General features: G+C 37.5%; 1 protein-coding gene across 1 annotated transcript in view; it reads right to left on the bottom strand.

The window, feature by feature from the left end:
• The window catches only part of LOC132708866 (ophiophagus venom factor), a 120,420-nt gene that overhangs the window by 20,553 nt on the left and 81,441 nt on the right, over positions 1–18,426 (bottom strand). Inside the window, exons 28-34 of the mRNA XM_034434447.3 lie at positions 15,055–15,205; positions 12,790–12,953; positions 8,704–8,862; positions 3,669–3,819; positions 2,040–2,094; positions 994–1,081; positions 449–538 (exon numbers count right to left, since the gene is read on the bottom strand). Coding sequence (XP_034290338.2) covers positions 449–538; positions 994–1,081; positions 2,040–2,094; positions 3,669–3,819; positions 8,704–8,862; positions 12,790–12,953; positions 15,055–15,205 — 858 coding nt within the window. The remainder of the gene's footprint in view (positions 1–448; positions 539–993; positions 1,082–2,039; positions 2,095–3,668; positions 3,820–8,703; positions 8,863–12,789; positions 12,954–15,054; positions 15,206–18,426) is intronic.

The raw sequence follows: 18,426 nt of genomic DNA, 5'->3' as shown, positions 1-18,426 counted from the left end.
ATGAGTCAGTAGTTTGAGGCAACTAATGATGCTTAGCGGAAGGGAAGCAATTTACCGAGGACAATGCTATTCACCATCCTTATTATTGTGGCAGAATAAGAACTGGTAGAATAATTTAGGCTAGTATATGTTTACTAGCTCAAGGGCTGGTGGCTTGTACTTTATTACAATCATGGCAAACAGACAGGAGGCAGTATTATATTTATCCAATTATTCTTAAATATAGCAGAAATGCAGTTTTTAAATGTACCATGCCCCATATTACAAGATATGATTATATCTCTCTCTTACTAGATATATGATCCGTTGTAGTTAATGATGGATTATGTAGGTTTATTTTGTTCAATATACACACTATCTTTTTCAGTATAACACTCCAGAGTTTGCCTAGCAAACCAAATAACCAACCAAGCAACTACTCAAAGAAATTGATTCCATAAATATTTACCTTGTCTAAGTAAATGATAACAGCTCCTTTCTGAGCCATATTATTGTCAACTTCATACTTGGAGATGTATCTGTCCACTCCTTTAGAAAGCTAAATAATGAAAGGAAAGGAAAGAGAAGATGATATTGATTTCAGGAGTTGCAGATGATTCAAGTATGTGGAATTGCAGATGACTGAAGCCATTTATACTGGCACTGTGTTACATTTATAGCAAAATTTGAAAGTATTTTCAAGGTTCCCAGGATGTACACCTGAGAGACTTGGAGACAATCAAAAAGAGTTTTAATATTATTAATTTGTCAGAGAAATTCCAGAATCACTAGAAGAGTTGCACTTTTCTGATTTTATTAAAATATTATGCCTTTTATGTGTCATAGAAATAAAATTCAACATCTTATTGTTTCATTTACTGGTAGTGAAGTTTCATTCATTCTCTGCAGTTTTAATTATATAGGGAAATGATTAATTATAATACATTCTCTAATTCAGCATCTTCAGTGAACTATAGAAACAGCCATTTCAAGCCCCATGCAAAGCTTGCCTACCCTTTTAAGGTCTTCAGCATCAGGGAGAAAACCAGTCAGCATAGAAACATCAATTATTGTCATTGTAGAATCAACTTCTCCCAAATACCTAAAATCAAGAATGGAGAAAAAATGACCAAAAATGGATTTCCTAGTTCAGAAATAATTTCCTCTTCATTACTATGAATGCAGTGCTGTGTTTTTTTAAAATGATTCATCTTGAAGGGGAGAAATCCAGCTATTGTCATATCTTATAGGCTGGCACTTGAGCCACCGCAATGTATCTGCTCCAGTGATGGGTTGCTACCGGTTCGGCCGGATTGGGCGAACTGGTAGCGGCAGGAGGCTCCGCCCACTTGCCCAGATGCTTCTGCGTATGCGCAGAGGTGTCACACGAGTGTGCGCCCACGAGTGAACCGGTAGTGACGGGTTTTAAAACCCGCCCCTGATCTGCTCCTAACTCCCATAAAACATTTCTTTTTTTTTTTTCATAGAAGTTTTTGCAAGGTTTATGAATTTGCGTGAAAACTGAGTAAGAATCATTAAGGCATAAAATGGAATGTATTTTTGTTCTTTAAATGACAAAACCAAACTGAAGACCTATCATTAGTCTCACTCTATAGTTCTCTTGGGTCCAGCTCAACATCTGATGGATTCATGAACAAGTTTGTGGAATTTTCTCATCAACATGGAATATATTTGCCATTACCTTCTCCTGGGTCATTTTTCTCAACTTCTGAGTCTAGCCTATAGTTCTAGAGTCCCCTGGAGGTTTCCCATTCATGTACTTGCCATCTTGCTGTAGTATATTGCAATTTCTGCATCCCTAAATCAATCTGAAGGACCTGCAGTGACTTAAATCCTGCTCTTTGTTTCATCCACCAACCACAAAATGTTACAAATTAAGATGGTGCACAGAAAATAGATCAATATACAAGCAAAGATAAAGTGTAAAGTTGGAAAACGTTCAACTATTTTCTTGAAAAGTAACATAATTGCTTCTCAAAGTTATTACTCTAAATATCCTGTTACAATCCAAAGTTTTCTTTAACATTCATCATTCTTACCTAGTGCAGATTTTGAGCTTGAGGGCTCCCTTGGCTCCCTTTGCCTGTTTGAAATCTAAAAATTACAAAAGAAAGGGGAAAAATCAGACTCTGCACAAATTCTAGCAGTTTTTTAAAGCTGAAAAGTTTGATTTTCTGGCAGTAACATCTCCTTGGAAATCGATTAATCTAATCATTTTTACCCTCTATATTTATTATTGGTTCCTTCTTGAAAGAAATCTTGTGAATAAGGAATGTTTAAATGAAGAATAACAAACCCAGTTTTCAATAACTGAAGAATTGGTTGTGTTGATTCTAAAGTGTATTAGCTAGAAATCTTCCAGCTAAGTGTAAAATACAACTTATTCTTCATTTTGCAAGAACTAAATTTAGTTGTTTTTTTACACAATCTGCTGTTACATGTTTTTTGTGTGTATTTCTCTCTGTGCGTGTATGTATGCATCACTGTTTTTCCTAACCTATTGTATTGAAGTATTGCAAGAATACCACAACAGGTAGTAAAAGCATTAAGCCGCTGAGAGTTGCCTCAAACTGCAAGATTAGCGGCATATAAATTGGACAAATAAATTGGGGTTCTACAAAGGAAATATGGGATAAACATATAATAAACAATATCATGAATTATATCTTGCAGAGTGCCTCAATATGGTGGACAGATATAAAACCAGTAAAAATTTGGATCCTGTTTCAAACCAATCAACATGAATTAAGAGCATCTAAAAATCATTCTTCATTTAATCTCGTTCTGGAGTTTCTAAAATTAAGAATGGCATTAAATCATTTTCTCTTTGGCACCTTTCACCCCAACATGGCTCTTAGACAAGTAGTTAATGATAGGAGAACAGTGGAGACTTAGTGGACAACAAGAGGCCTTCTGGCCTATGGCTATATCTGTCCAAATCCTAACTAGTTTTGCAAGCCTCTCATGGACTGCATTGCTGTTAGTTTGGGGTTAGTTAGGAATTATATTGGCAATAAGGATCTAATATCCTCTTCTTTGCTAGACATGAGCTAATAGGATTTTTCTCTGTGTCTCCGAAGAAATATAAATGATGGTAGCATGTGTGTTGCCTACAACTTCAGTTCCTCTCCGATCTACATATTTCAACACCAAAACCTGTCCTTCAGTGCTCTCAATGCCTGCTTGTTCAGGGCAAAAGGAAATAAATTATTTTGTTGACTTCAACTGTTGTGTTAGGCACATTGCCTAACAACGGGGGCGCCGTTCCCTGATTGGCTGATGCAGAGAGCAGCCACAAGGGCGGGAGAAAAGGCGCTAGTTGATTGGTGGTTGAGTTTGACAGCCGGGCATATATAAACATTGTCAGGGGTTTTGTTGCTGTTCGTTCAGTTCTGCCGTTTGTTAATAAAATAGTGTTGTACCGATTGTCTCGCCTCAGCCCATATTTAAACTGGGAATTTAGCATCAAGAACTAGAGTTCAACTAAGTATGAAATTGATAATGTTATTTTCTATCAAATGAGAGACTTTTTATGAATAAATAGTAGAGTAAGCTTGTTCCATATTGGGATCCTGACATGATAAATAGAAACACTTTAATCTCCCCTCCCCCCATACATTTCATTAGAATCTATTTTTAGCAAGCCAAAGGCCACCAGTCAAACTTACTCAAGTGGACGTTTTCAACAGAAACATCAAGAAAGAATTTGTTGCAAACATTTGCATCCTCTCGCAATTGTGCGTTATAGACTGTCAAAATTGTCATTGTTGCTTTTCCATCACCTGATGCTGACACAGTGAAGTCTTCATTGAGTTTGGTCTGAAAAGCAACCAGGGTTAACATGACCTTCAATTGCAGTTCCTTGGCTATTTTGATTTTACTTGTTATTAGTGCTAGTATTTTATTGACTTCGTTGTAACCTGATACAGTAAGAGCTAGAGGTGGAATAGATTCCAAAATATAAAAAGACCCAATCAAATATTTAGATGAATAAACAACAGTATATTAGCAAGGTATCAACAAAATCAAATTATAAAGAAAACTGATTCCCTTTTACTTTCTGAAGATACAATGAATGTTGTTAGTTGTGAAGTCGTTTCTGACCCATCGCGACCCCATGGACAACGCTCCTCCAGGCCCTCCTGTCCTCCACCATCCTCTTGAGTCCATTTAAGTTCACACCTACTGCTTCAGTGACTCCATCCAGCCACCTCATTGTCTCTCATTCTCAATGAATGTAAAACTAACCAAATTATTGTGCATCAATCTTAGCAATTTCTGTATTGATGTACATTCATAGTGATAAAGGATTCCAGATGTTTAGGGATTGTATCCAAAGTGTCTTATTACTTTTAGTACTACCTTTGCCACAGTTGTTCTGTTTTCTATTTCCATTTGCAGGTGTTTGTATTTTGTGATTTTCTTCAGTCCTTTCCCTTCTGCTTTCTCCAGGTGCTACCATATCCACTATCAAGACTTTTTTGTTTTTCTTATCAACAATTGTTAAATCTGGAGTATAATTATTATAATCTTATCCCTTTCATAGTGTATATAACTCAAGGCACTGAACATATCTAAGTATCCTGCCTCCTTTTTTCTCCACAATAACTACCCTGTGTAGTGGATTGGGCTGAGAGAGAATGTCTGGTGTAAAATCATCCTGCCAGCTTCCCTGACTAAAGCAGGATTAGAACCCACAATCTCTTGGTTCCAAGCAAGCACCTTCACCACTACATCTAATTGCCTCTCATTATATTGTATATAATAGAAATGTACTTAAGTCCTCTCCAGAATTCCTTGGAGAACTACTGTGAATCTAAATCTGTTTTTGTTTTAAACAATGTTATTTTATTCAAAAGATTAAAATCCAAAATAAAATAATTGAATAGAGACAGAACAAAACTAAACAAAAACATTGAAAAATGTCAATTAAAAAAGGACAAATACATATATTATCTCCCCTAGTTGAACACTGAGAACTCTTTTGCAACAATAATAGCTTCCTCCTTGCAAAGCAGGTCCAAAATTTATATCTATTTGCAACCCAATTGACCTGTCGTACAAAACATATGTGATAGAAAAATTGTTAATGGATTAACGTGAAAATTCAAAGCACCCTGTTAGTTGTCTGCTATTGTAATTTACTGATAGAAAGTCGCTGTGGTTTCTTACTAACCTAAATCTGTTTTTTTCTTTATAGTATGGATGTGTTCCAAAGGCATATCTATAGGCTGGCTCTGGAGTCTTGTTTCCTAAATTCTGCCACTTAAAAGCATCAACACTGCTCCATGGCAGGCCTAATTCTGGCAGTGGAGCAGTTCCTTTGCTAAATAGAAAAGCTAAGATTGGGATAATCAGAAGCTCTTTTCATCAAGCCAGCTTAAACATGAATCTGGCTAGACTTTGAAGAATCAACCTTCAAAGATTCAGATGACATCAGCAGGTCAGATTGGTGCACAAAGTTTAGATGCAGATTATGAGGGCTTTTTCCATCTGAGTTATATTTTCTATGATTCCAAATTGTTTTTACAGTCATGAGCTGGAGTAGAGCTCCATGTAAGCAGGAAAAAAAAAGGGGTGTATGAAAGGATGAAACATGATTCAACTGGAAGCATCGCAACAACACAGTTGGGGATTAGCGGGCTCTGATGAGCCTTGCGAAATCCTGGACTGATGAACCGCTGCCGAGGGGTCTTTGGACTAGACCTGTTCTGTAGGGACAGGGAAGAAGGAGAGGCACCTCGGAAGACCAAGAGGAACAGGCAGGTTCCTCAGAGGTTAGAGGAAACTCTCCCTGACTCAGCAGCGGGGGGTGGCGGCCATTGCGACCGCTAGTAAGCTGGGGCAACCGGACTAAGCATTGTGCAGGAGCGGCGAATTGAGCAGAACATTGATGCTGGGTGAGTGACAACTAGCTCATAGGCAGAAAAAGAAAAAAAAAGAGGACTTTTAAATTAGTTATAAATGTCCCAGTGGAATAACAGTGGCTAATGGGCATGGGGGAAAGGACAGAAGAAGATTAAAGTGGAAGCTACAAAGTGACAAAACCCGATTAGAAAATTGTTGGGGTTTTTTTTTTTGGATTAATATACTTGGAGAACTTTAAAAAATTAGAAGAATTAAGAACCCAGAAAGAAATTGAAAAGATCTGTCTTTAATTTGAGGAAAAATAAAGGAGAATCTAAAAAGCCCTGTAATAGAAGTCTCATACGAAGAAAAAGAAAAGGGGAAAAAACGGACTTTGAAATTTTGAATTAGACTATAAATTGATTTGGTGAAATAAAAGCAAAAAAGAAGAAGATAAAAAGTTAGTAAAGATTAGCGATGTGGATTATAAACAAAATGAATACTTTTACAGACTGTTGATTGGAATTGTGGACTCTGGAGAGACACCTCCAGGTGAAATTGGATGATTATAACATTGGACTCTTATTGTTGAAAAAAGTTAAAAACTTTGATGGTGATAACCAGCTGTGAGAATTGCTAAAGAGGTTTTGTTTTGTCTGCAAGTGACTTAACTTTGATGATTAAAGAAATTGGATTACAGCGGGATTTAAAATTGGAATAATGCCAATCAAGATATAACAAAATGGAGCAGGAAATAATGGAAATGATGAAAATGATGTATATGTCACTGAAAACAGAAATAAGAGAAATAATCACAATATTGCAGGGAAGATCTGATGAAAATGAGTTAGACAACATTCAAGTGGATAAAGAAATAATGAATGAGAAGCAAGAGAGATTAAGAATAAAGATGAAGATAAAGACAAAGACATTGAAATTTTAACTGATTATGTTAGTAATAATAAAAAAGAGAGGAAAATTAAGAGTAAAGGGGGAAGTTTAATAATAGAGCTGAAATTTAAAGATTACATTGGGATTAACAATGGGAAAAATAAAAAAAATTAGAGAGGGTGGAAAGGCAAGGAGGAAAAAAGGGTTGGAATAGAAATAATAAAAATATGAATGATTACACTGGGATTAACAGTGAAAAAATAAAAAAGAAAAAGGGATGGAGAATAATGGGAAATACAGGACAAAAGATAAGAGTGCAGGAATATAAAATGCAAATAAAAAGATTGGAGAAGAAAAAGAAGAAAATGAAAAAAAATGGAAGAAAGGGAAAAAGAAAGCTAAAAACATGGCGTAGGCACTTAGAATTAAAATGAATTGATGTAAAAGTTATAGAAATAAATGAATGTCAGAAAAGGTAACAATTGATATTATGATTTACTTAGAAATAAGAATAAGTTGTGACAGATGGAGTATCTATGAAATTGTAAATTAAAAAATGAATTGGTAAGGAATGGTGATATGTTGCATGCACTTAGAATTAAAATGAATTGATGCAAAAGTTATAGATACAAATGAATGTTAGAAAAGGTAATAATTGAGAAATTACAAATGGTATTAGGACTTAGAAATGAGAATAAGTTGTGACAGATGGAATATACATGAAATTGTGAATTAAAAAATGAATTGTTAAGCAATTGTGATATTTGGAAGGTATTGAATGGTAATAATGGAATTAATTAAGTATTGTAATAGTTGGATTATTTGTGTTAAGATTTACACTTAACTGATTTTTTATTGAATATTCTTAATTAATTAGGGAAATTATAACAATTGGAATACTTTTAAGATATGAGATAAGAATATAAATATTTGATGAAAATGTAAATTAAAAAATGAACTGATAAAAATTGTGATATTTGGAAGGTATTGAATGGTAATAATGAATTAATTCAGTTAATATGAAGTAATGGTAACATGTACGGATGCTTAAGAATTAAAACAAGATTCAGAAATATAAATAAGCTTAATATATAAGATTGTAATAGTTGGAACATCTGAGTTAAGATCTATGCTTAATTGGTTTTTTGATCAGAATAAGGGAATTTAAGGAAATAACTGGGAATTGTATTATGTTGTTAGAATTTAAATTTAGGGGTTCAAATTTAGGGAGGAGAAAGAAAAATTGAATTATATCAGGATTAGAGGTTAGGATGAAGGGTACTATTGGTTTATTAAAACTAGAAAGAATAAATATTATGGTAAAAATGAATATATAAAATTGTGTTAAAGATGAAAGGATGAAACAGTGGCTGCCATGGTTTATGTTCCTTCATGTACTTTTCCCTTAAATACTATTTCATAAACATTTATTTCTGCTTGTTTAAATATCCATATTTAAACATATAACTCTATTGGTATCATACATCTACTTTGACTCCAAATTCCTTGTGCAACATCAGAAATAGCAACAAAATTGTTTTATTGACATTATCTTCATTTCCTAAGTCATGAAGTGCTCCAGAAGTCTCCCAGAGCCATTCAAAACTCTTTCTTATCACAGATGGAATAGTTCTTAAAAGTACAGACACAATTTTGCAATATTGTCTTAAATACAGCCTTTTGCAGCTTTGTGTGAGGAAAGGGAAGCCATTTAAAACTACACTGTATATTGACAAAGAAGCTAGCAGTCTTAAGCCAGTCTCCTCTGATCAGATGCTTGACCATGGGCTAATCTCCAACCACCACAATTCCAATAGAAAGATCTGATTTAGGTTTTCTTTCTTGTTTCACTAAATTCTGTATAGTTTTTTCCGATTCTTGAAAAAAGTTACATTTGAACTTGAAACTCCAAAATAATTATTTCCAATGAAAGGAGTAATAAATACACTTGCTGAAATACTGTACCTCTACTGTCTGGGCTCGAACAACATTGGTAGCATCAATTCTATAGTTTATAGGTAGTTCACGTTCTGGCAGCCTAATAACAACATCTAAATTTACGTCCTTATGGGTAGGCATCTGAATCTCATATTCAGCAAAACCTTGAAACACCATAATTGTTGCCTGGAACGGGAGAAGGAAAAAACAAGATTGTTTGTCTTGGAGTATCTCACAAAGGAACTGAAAATCCAGTGATATATTTTACCAGAGATTTTTTTTTTTTTTTTAGAATTGTCTGTTAGATCATTTGATCATAAATGAGAAGATGGGCTACAAATTGAATGAGTAAACAAACAAACAAACAGAGGAGGGTTGACTTACACACATCTTTAAAGCCTTTTATCTGTAAAACTAAATGATCTAGGACAATCTAGGACAATCTAGGACAATAATAGATATTTAATAGCGAGTGCCATACTATGTGCATTAATCAAACAGGTGACAAGAAATCAGGGGCAGTCAGGCACAACACGGGTTATGTAGACAGTAAACATAGGGTCAATCCAAATGGACTCAAATGCCTATACACCAATGCACAGAGTATGAGGAATAAACAGGGTGAATTAGAAATTCAAGTAAATGAGGGCAAATATGATATTGTTGCCATTACGGAAACTTGGTGGGATGAAACCCACAAATGGAACGTACAGCTAGAGGGATATAAATTATTTAAAAGAAATAGACCAAATAAAAGAGGAGGTAGAGTTGCACTATATATAAGAAATAATTACATCTCTACAGAAATAGAGTACAACAATGATGAAAATTATCTTGAATGCATTTGGGTCAATATTAAGGGAGGGGGGGAATGACATTGCCATAGGTCTATACTATATGCCACCCAACCAAACAGAGGAAGTAGATGAACTTTTTGCTAGTCAGCTAACTAAGGTATGTAGGAAGCACATCACAATAGTAATGGGGGATTTTAACTACCCTGACATCAACTGGGAGACAAACTCTACACCAAGTGGAAGATCCAACAGGTTCCTAACAAACCTAGCAGACAACTTTGTTTCCCAAAAAGTAGAGAAGGGAACAAGGGGATCAGCCATATTGGACTTAATTCTCACTAACAGAGATGAAATGATAGAAGGTGTTGAAGCTACAGGAACTTGGGGGCAAGTGATCACGCAATATTGAAATTCAACTTTATGCAAACACAAGTAGTAGAACAAAGTCAAACTAGAGTCTTGGACATTAAGAGAGCTAATTTCAATAAACTTAGAGAGAGCTGGAGAAGGATTCCATGTATCAGCAAATAGCCCGAGCCTGTAAAGATGAAGTGAGGAAAGCTAAGGCTCACAATGCACAAAGGCTTCGACTAAAGTAAAAAATAACATAAAAAGCTTCTTCCAATATATTAAAAACAATAAAAAAGTCAAGGAAACAATTGGCCCATTGCTGGGAGAAAGTGGCAAGAAGGTGACAAGCAACAGGGAGAAAACAGAACTACTTAACTCATTTTTTGCATCTGTCTTTACACAAAAGGAAAAAACAGTCAAACAGTCAACAATTCAAAGATCCTGTAGCACAGGGGAATGCCAGAGGATTGGAAAAGAGCTGATGTAGTTCCCAACTTCAAAAAAGGAAAAAAAATAGATCCAGGAAACTACAGCCCTATCAGCCTGATCTCAATACCAGGGAAGATTCTGGAAAAGATAAACAACAAATCACCGAACACCTAGAAGCAAACCAAGTAATAACCAAAAGCCAACATGGGTTTGTCAAAAACAGATCATGCCAGACTAATCTTATTGCATTCTTTCACAAAGTGACAAAACTAGTGGACCAGAGGAATGCTGTCAATAGAATTTACTTGGACTTCAGTAAAGCATTTGATAAAGTAGACCATAACCATAACCTACTACTAGATAAAGTAGAAAAATGTGGGTTAGACAACATCACCACCAGATGGATTCGTAACTGGATGACCAACCGCACTCAATGTGTAGTCCTCAATGGAACTGCATCTACATGGAGGGAAGTATGCAGTGGAGTACCCCAGGGCTTGTTTTAGGCCCAGTGCTCTTCAACATCTTCATCAATGACTTGGATGAGGGAATAGAGGGGGAACTCATCAAATTTGCAGATGACACCAAGCTGGCAGGAATAGCCAACACTCCAGAAGATAGGCTCAAGATACAGAAGGATCTTGACAGACTTGAACATTGGGCGCTATCTAACAAAATGAAATTCAACAGTGAAAAAAGCAAGGTTCTACATTTAGGGAAGAAAAACAAAACACACAGGTACCATATATGTGGTACCCTGCTCAATAGTAGTAACTGTGAGAGGTATCTTGGAGTCCTAGTGGACAACCATTTAGATATGACAGCAGTGTGCAGCAGCTGCCAAAAATAGAATCAAGAATCAAGATCACGTGAAGTGTTAATACCACTTTATAATGCCTTGGTAAGGCCACACTTGGAATATTGCATTCAGTTTTGGTCGCCACGATGTAAAAAAGATGTTGAGACTCTAGAAAGAGTGCAGAGAAGAGCAACAAAGATGATTAGGGGACTGGAGGCTAAAACATATGAAGAACGGTTGCAGGAACTGGGTATGTCTAGTTTAATGAAGAGAAGGACTAGGGGAGACATGATAGCAGTGTTCCAATATCTCAGGGGTTGCCACAAAGAAGAGGGAGTCAAACTATTCTTCAAAGCACCTGAGGGTAGAACAAAAAGCAATGGGTGGAAACTAATCAAGGAGAGAAGCAATTTAGAACTAAGGAGAAATTTCCTGACAGTTAGAACAATTAATAAGTGGAACAACTTGCCTGCAGAAGTTGTGAATGCCCCAACACTGGAAATTTTTAAGAGGATGTTGGATAACCATTTGTCTGAAGTGGTGTAGGGTGTCCTGCCTGGGCAGGGGGTTGGACTAGAAGACCTCCAAGGTCCCTTCCAACTCTGTTATTCTATTCTATTCTAAATAGGAAGTCTATGGATGAGATTTCCCTTGGTTCCCTTAATTTCAGCATGGATGACGGATATAAACCCTAGATAATGTTCAGATAAAAATTTCTTTCAAAAGCTATTCTTTGATCTGCATATCAAAAGATTCATGCACTTGTCTGCTAACCAAATAGAGATAAAGAACTCTCTATCCACCTTGTACTCACACATGGGGGATAGAGAATACATTTCTCTACTACATTTTTCTCTACTATATTTTCTCTAGAGATACTTTTTTTTTCATTTTATTGTTGAAAACCACCCTATGTAGCTTCATAGTGAGATGGACAGCAAATATACTTAATAAACAAACAAACAAACAAACAATGCACAAATGTTATTTTCTCAACACAAAACATCCTCTTCTATGGACATTTTGTGCCAAAAAAGCTTACAGATAACTGAAGTGAAACCTGTAGTTTCTTTCAATTTATCAGTTTGTCAAGTCCTAAAGTAGCTATTTGATGCCTTGTTCTACCAGCTAAGTGGGGATCATTACATCTCAGTATGAAAACACTTTGCATAAAGAAAATCAGCACTAGGATGTCAAACATATATTTAAAAACTTTCCCTTGACCTTGTCTTCATGAAATAATCTTTGAAGGCTAAGCATTCTATCATTTTTATTCCCCTTACTAGAAAATGAAACAGAATCAATGGTAGATTTACTATTACTATTAGTGCTATTACATATTCAAAACCAACCTAATACCCAGGCAAGAATCCTGACAACACGCCCAGCAAATGGTTGTCTAGCTTTTGCTTGCAAGCCTCTTGATGAACCATTATGACCACTGCTTAATAGCATTCATAGTCAGAGAATTCCCCCTTTTTCTTTTTTTGGAGGTTTCTCTCTGTAAAGCTTCCATTCACTGTTTCTTGTCCTATCCTTAGGCACTATGGGGAATAAATCCATAACCTCTTCCCCGTGACAGCACTTCAAATATTAAAAGACTGCTATAGTGTCTTGACTTTACCTTCTTTTCTTTAGGCAAAACATTCAACAATTCAGACTATTGTTTTGTTTTAAACAGCCTAAAGTAGAATAGAGCGCAGAAGATTATAATCTGACAATAAAGCAAAAGCTCACTTGGGTTTGTCCATATGTTCCCCCATAAAATTTCTGATCTGTCAGCCATCTGACTATGGGACCAGTTTGATCAAATTTCTTCATTTTCAGCAAAGCCAACAAGGCATAGGAAGTGCCTTCAATGTTATGGGTGTGAGCATTATGTTCTTCCCAACGATTCCTTTCTAAAAAACAGCACAGAAACAGAATTAAGCCAAACAGATGAAAATATTGGTTACTTACTTTGAAGGTGACTTTTGGTTGAAGTGAAAAGATTGGGAAAATTAACAATTGATTAAGTCTCCCATTTTTCAAGAAAGCAGATATGACTGGTTGGGTGAGGTTACTCAATGGCATGGAGTTGCTGATGATACCCAGTTATAGTCAGCTTTACCAGATAGATCAGATGAAGAATCAATTCGACAGAAAGGCTAAGATTACTTATACCAATATTGACATATCTCCATCAAGGTCACCTTGCTTACTCTCTACAGTTAGTCAGTCTCTCTCTCTCTCTCTCTCTCTCTCTCTCTCTCTCTCTCTCTCTCTCTCTCTCTCTCTCTCTCTCTTACATCCACCACTGGCTGGGCAGGTGCTGCTGCTCTGGTACTGACTCAATGCTTGGGGATGTGAGTATCTAGATGGGGAATGACTCTCAGTGGGGTAGCACTTTCCTGGACAGAGATTGTGTGCAATTGGGGAGCCCTCCTCAATATGTGGCTCCTGCTTGAAGAGCAGGTGGCAGCTGTAACTAGAGGGGCCTTTGCATAGATCCATCTTGTGCAGTAATTGTGCCCATTCCTGGATTGGGAGGCCTTGCTTGTGGTCACTCCTGCCTAGGTCACTTCCCAGCTGGACTACCTCAATGTGCTCTATCCTTGAAGGTCACCTGGGAGTACAACTGCTCCAGAATTCAGTGGTGTTGCTTTGCCGTATCATATTGTTTTGCCATGTGAATTACACAGGGTCCATTTTCTTTCTGTATGCAATACAAGGCGATGGCTATCACCTTTAAAACATACATGGCACATGGCCAAGTTATTTGGAGGACTGTCTCTCCCTGAGGGTATCTACCAGTCCACCAGATTGGATAGGGTTAAGAACTCAAGAAGTTTCAGAAAATCTGAAAAATATGATCATAAAAGCCCAATCCAACACAATATAATTGAAAAAGAAAAATACGGAATCCAAAAAGAAACCAGCACGGTTGCACAAAGATCTCTCTGACAAATTGAAAGACAAAAAGGACAAGTACAAAAAATGGAAAGAGGGACACACAACTAAGGGAGAGTATCTGCAGATTACCCGAATCTTCAAAAGTGAAGTCAGGAAAGCAAAGGCTCAGAATGAACAAAGACTTGCAGCAAAAGTCAAAGATAATTTTTAAAAAAGTTTCTTTCAACATATAAATAACAAGAAAAAACTCAAGGAAAAGTTAGTCCACTAAAGAGAGAAGATAGCAAGGAAATAACAGGCAGCAGAGACAAAGCAGAGCTGCTTAACTCATTCTTTGCATCAGTCTTCACACAAAAAGAAAGTATAGCCCAACCTACTAAAAAAAATATTGTGAAAGACAGACTAGAAATAAAAATTAAAATAAGCAAGAAAATGGTAAGAGAAAAGCTATCTGCCCTTGATGAATATCAAGGGATATTCATATACTGGGACCTGGTTGATTACATCCCAGAGCTCTGAAGATGCTATCTCAGAACCATTGTACCATATCTTTAAAAAAATCCTGGAGCACAGGAGGGGAACTACCAGAGGATTGGAAAAGAGCTAATGTGGTTTCCATCTTCAAAAAAATAAAAATAAAAAATGGGGGTGGGAGAACAGATCTTAGGAAACTACAGAGCAATCAGCCTAACATCAATACCTGGGAAGATACTGGGAAAAATAATCAAAAAACTGATCTGTGAACATCTAGAAACAAATGAAGTTATGACTAGTAGCCAGCACAGGTTTGTTAAAAACAAATCATCCCCATCCAATCTTACTTCATTCCTTGACAAAGTGACTAAATTAGTAGACCAGTGAAATGCTGTGGACATAATATACTTGGACTTCAGCAAGGCATTTGACAAAGTAGATGACAAACTACTTCTTGGTAAACTGGCAAAAGCATCACCACCAGATGGATTTGTAACTGGCTGCAATATCTAAAAATCTGTCTATCGTAATTGGTATTCCCAGCTCATCCTTCATTGTGCTTCTTACTGAAATTATCTATTTTCAAAACCCAACCATAACTGGTTCCTTCTTCTTAAAACAAAGCTATATATGTACCTGTTGATGCCGCCATGAGTACCCTGTCGTCATCCAGACGGTCTGCAGCAGTCAAAGCATAGGCTGTGAGGGCTGTAGTGTAAGGTCTTCGCAATTTCTCATACTTTTTGAGCAAATAATCTGCAGCCTTCTTAATGCTGCTGTCTAGACTCTGAAAGTGAGGGGAGAGGGAAGAGAAGAGTTCCATTAGGAATGTTTAAAGCATCTCTATGGAACACCATTTCCTTGAGGTATGATTGCCCCCACTCTGTTGCTTTTTCAAAAGGCCTTAAAACCATGGATTTGTCAGTGCACCTGGAGACCACAAAGAGAGATGGAGCTGATCAAGTGGTTGATTTGATTGGGGGGGGGTATGGGTTTGTTCTGTGGTGAATTTTTAAATGTTGAAAGATGCCCAGAGTCATATACAGGGGTGGGATTGAAAACTTTCAGCAACCGGTTCACTGCCTGGTTTCTGGGTAGGTGTGGTGGGGAGTGGCCTACTTGGCCTCCTGCACCATGGTGTGTGGGGTGTTTTCACCCTCCTCAGGCTCTGGAGGCTTTCCTTGAGCCTCCAGGAGGGTGAAAACAGCTTTCTCCAGGCTCTGGAGGCCCTCCTAAGGCCGGAAATGGGCCCATTTGTGGACTTCTGGAACTTCCGGTAGGCCCGTTTTTTGCCCTCTCCAGGCTCCAGACACTTTCTTGGAACCTCCAGGAGGGCGAAAATGGCCTCCCCCAGGCTCCGTAGGCCCTCCAGAGGCTGGAAAAGGGCCCATTTCCAGACTTCTGGTAGGCCCATTTTTTGCCCTCCCAGAGCCTCCACACGCACCTGGCATCCAAAATGGGCCGCGGACTTCTGGTTGGCACTGCAGGCTCCGTGGACAGTCATTTATGACCGCCAGCCCTGCGTCTCTGTAAAAGCCGCTTTGACAGCGCAAATCGGCTGTCAAACGGCTGAAAAACTCTCCTTCGGGAAAAGAAGGAGAGGAGAGCTGGTGGGCGAGAGGAGAGCCCCCCGAAAGTCCTCTGGATCATTTCCAGAGGCTTGGAGGGTGAGAGCTCCTCAGTCAGCCCACCAAGAAGCTCCAGAACCAGGACGACCCTGCAAAAGCAGGGCGAGAAGCCGTGATCTGATCCTGCTTTTAAAAAGTGAGTTTGATTGATCCCGAGCGCAGGCAGAGCGGAAAACAAGAGAACAAGCCTTAAAATTACAGAGCTTAACTCCAAAGTTACTTTGTTTCAATTTGAATCTTGAGCTAGAGGCGGAAGATGGCGTCTTTGTTAGAGCTTTGAAAGTGAAAGCCTGAAACGAAAGTGCTTGAGAACTCTGCACTGGGAGAGTGGATTAGCTGCCTATTAACTGCTGGGAACTGAGAGTGCAGAGGGAAGAGAATAAAAGGAAAAAAAAACTACTTTGTCTGGCAACTTAGAGACTATAATTTAACATCTTTAAAGACTTTGTTGCTTTTAAAGAAAAGAGGGGCGGGGGAAGGAAAAAAAAGACTTCTAGACAAGTGAAACCAGGAGTTGCTAAAGGAGGGGGAGGCTCCCCAGTTGTGTCAGTGGTGACACAGAAAGCACAACTTCCGGCTGATTTACAGAGCCAGACCCAGAGTCAAGATGCAGCACTTAATGATTTTAAGGAAGCTATGAAAGAAGCCATGAATAATCAAGAAACAGCAATGAGAGAAGCAATGAACAATTTAACATTACTTGTTGAAGGGAAATTTAAGAAAATAGAGGAAGACATAGGTTCGATCAAGGGGGCAGTTGCAAAGGAGCATGATAAAATAAGAGATGATATTGTTTTTGCTGTATCAGGACTCTCAAATCTTGTTATCCAGCTTGATGGGAAAGTTGAAGAAATTAATGAAGCCAATTTAAATCTGGAGAGCAAAATGGCTGATGTCATGACCAGAACAGAGAAAGTGGATGATGAATTGGTAATGGTACAATACAGATCTATGGAATTTGCTCTGAGACTGAGAGGCCTGAAGGAAAATAGCAAAGAAAATTTAAAAGACATTTGTGCTGATGCTATGGCTGAGATAATTAAAGAAAGACCAGAAGATGTGGCAATTCAAATTGATAAAATTTACAGGGTTAATTCCTGGTTGGCAAAACAAAGACAGCTGCCACGAGATGTGGTGATTTACTTTACAACTAGGAGGATCAGAAATGAAATTCTACAAGCTTCTTACAAGAATAAAGTTCAGGTGGCTGGGCAGGAGGTGGTGGTTTTGAAAGAGATTCCTCCAAAGATGTTGAGAAGCAGGAAAGACTTTGGTTTTCTGGTAAATGAGTTGAGAAATCAACAAGTGGCATATAGATGGGACGTTCCAATTGGTCTAATAGTGACTTATAAAGGAGAAAGATACCGGTTAAACACAGTTTGGAAGGCAAAAGATTTTTATGTAAATGTGTTACAGGCTGGATACCCACCCTCACCAGGGGGGGGGGCGGGGAGGAAGAAAATGGAGATGTTACAACAAGAAAAAGATGGAAAACAGATACAAACCTACGCTGAAGCTGCAGCTGGAGGAATTATTATGGAAGAAGATTTGGATCTTGGGGGTTTACCCCTGACTTTGGAACCACCTAAGAAGGGAGAGCTGAAAGCACAATGACTGACCCAATCAACTTATAAATTGCAACAACAACAACCAAAAGGGCAACAATCTCAAGATTCACCTCAAGAAGTTCAAAAAACAGAAGCAGTGGGGGGAGGTAGGCCGAAGAGTAAGGTGGAGGAGGAGCTTCAGCTGATGCTCACAAGGCTTCGAAAGGCTAAAGATGGCAACTAAATTCCTATCTTGGAATGTTAATGGCCTAAACTCACCACAAAAAAGAAAGAAAGTATTTCACTACTTGAAACAATTTAACAATGATGTTATTTGCTTACAAGAAATACATATTAGATTATTAGACCAAAAATATTTGATAAATTCAAGATTAGGTACAAATTTTGTGGCATCAACGCCAGAGAAGAAAAATGGACTAGTCATATATGTTAGGAAAGGACTATCAGCTAATCTAATTGAGGCAGATGATCAAGGAAGATATATTGCAATTGAATTATTGACACAGTCTGGAAAAATGCTTCTTATTGGAATATATGCCCCTAACCAGCAACAAGACAAGTTTTATAAATTTTTACATACTAAAATAATACAGTGGGACTATAAATCCTTTACACTAATGGGTGATTGGAATGGAGTAATTGATACACAGAAAGATAAAAAAAGCTTATCAAAGACTTCAGCACGTGCAAAACTACCTAAATCCTTTTTTGATATGATGGAAGATATAGAATTGAGAGATATCTGGAGAGAACGTAACCTGGAGGAAAAATATTTTACTTTTTTCTCTGATAGACATCAATCCTTCTCCAGG

The sequence above is a fragment of the Pantherophis guttatus genome, chromosome 2 (genome assembly GCF_059756535.1).
Source record: "Pantherophis guttatus breed Tessera chromosome 2, ASM5975653v1, whole genome shotgun sequence".
Lineage (NCBI taxonomy): Eukaryota > Metazoa > Chordata > Lepidosauria > Squamata > Colubridae > Pantherophis > Pantherophis guttatus.
This window is presented reverse-complemented; position numbering and strand designations above follow the sequence as displayed.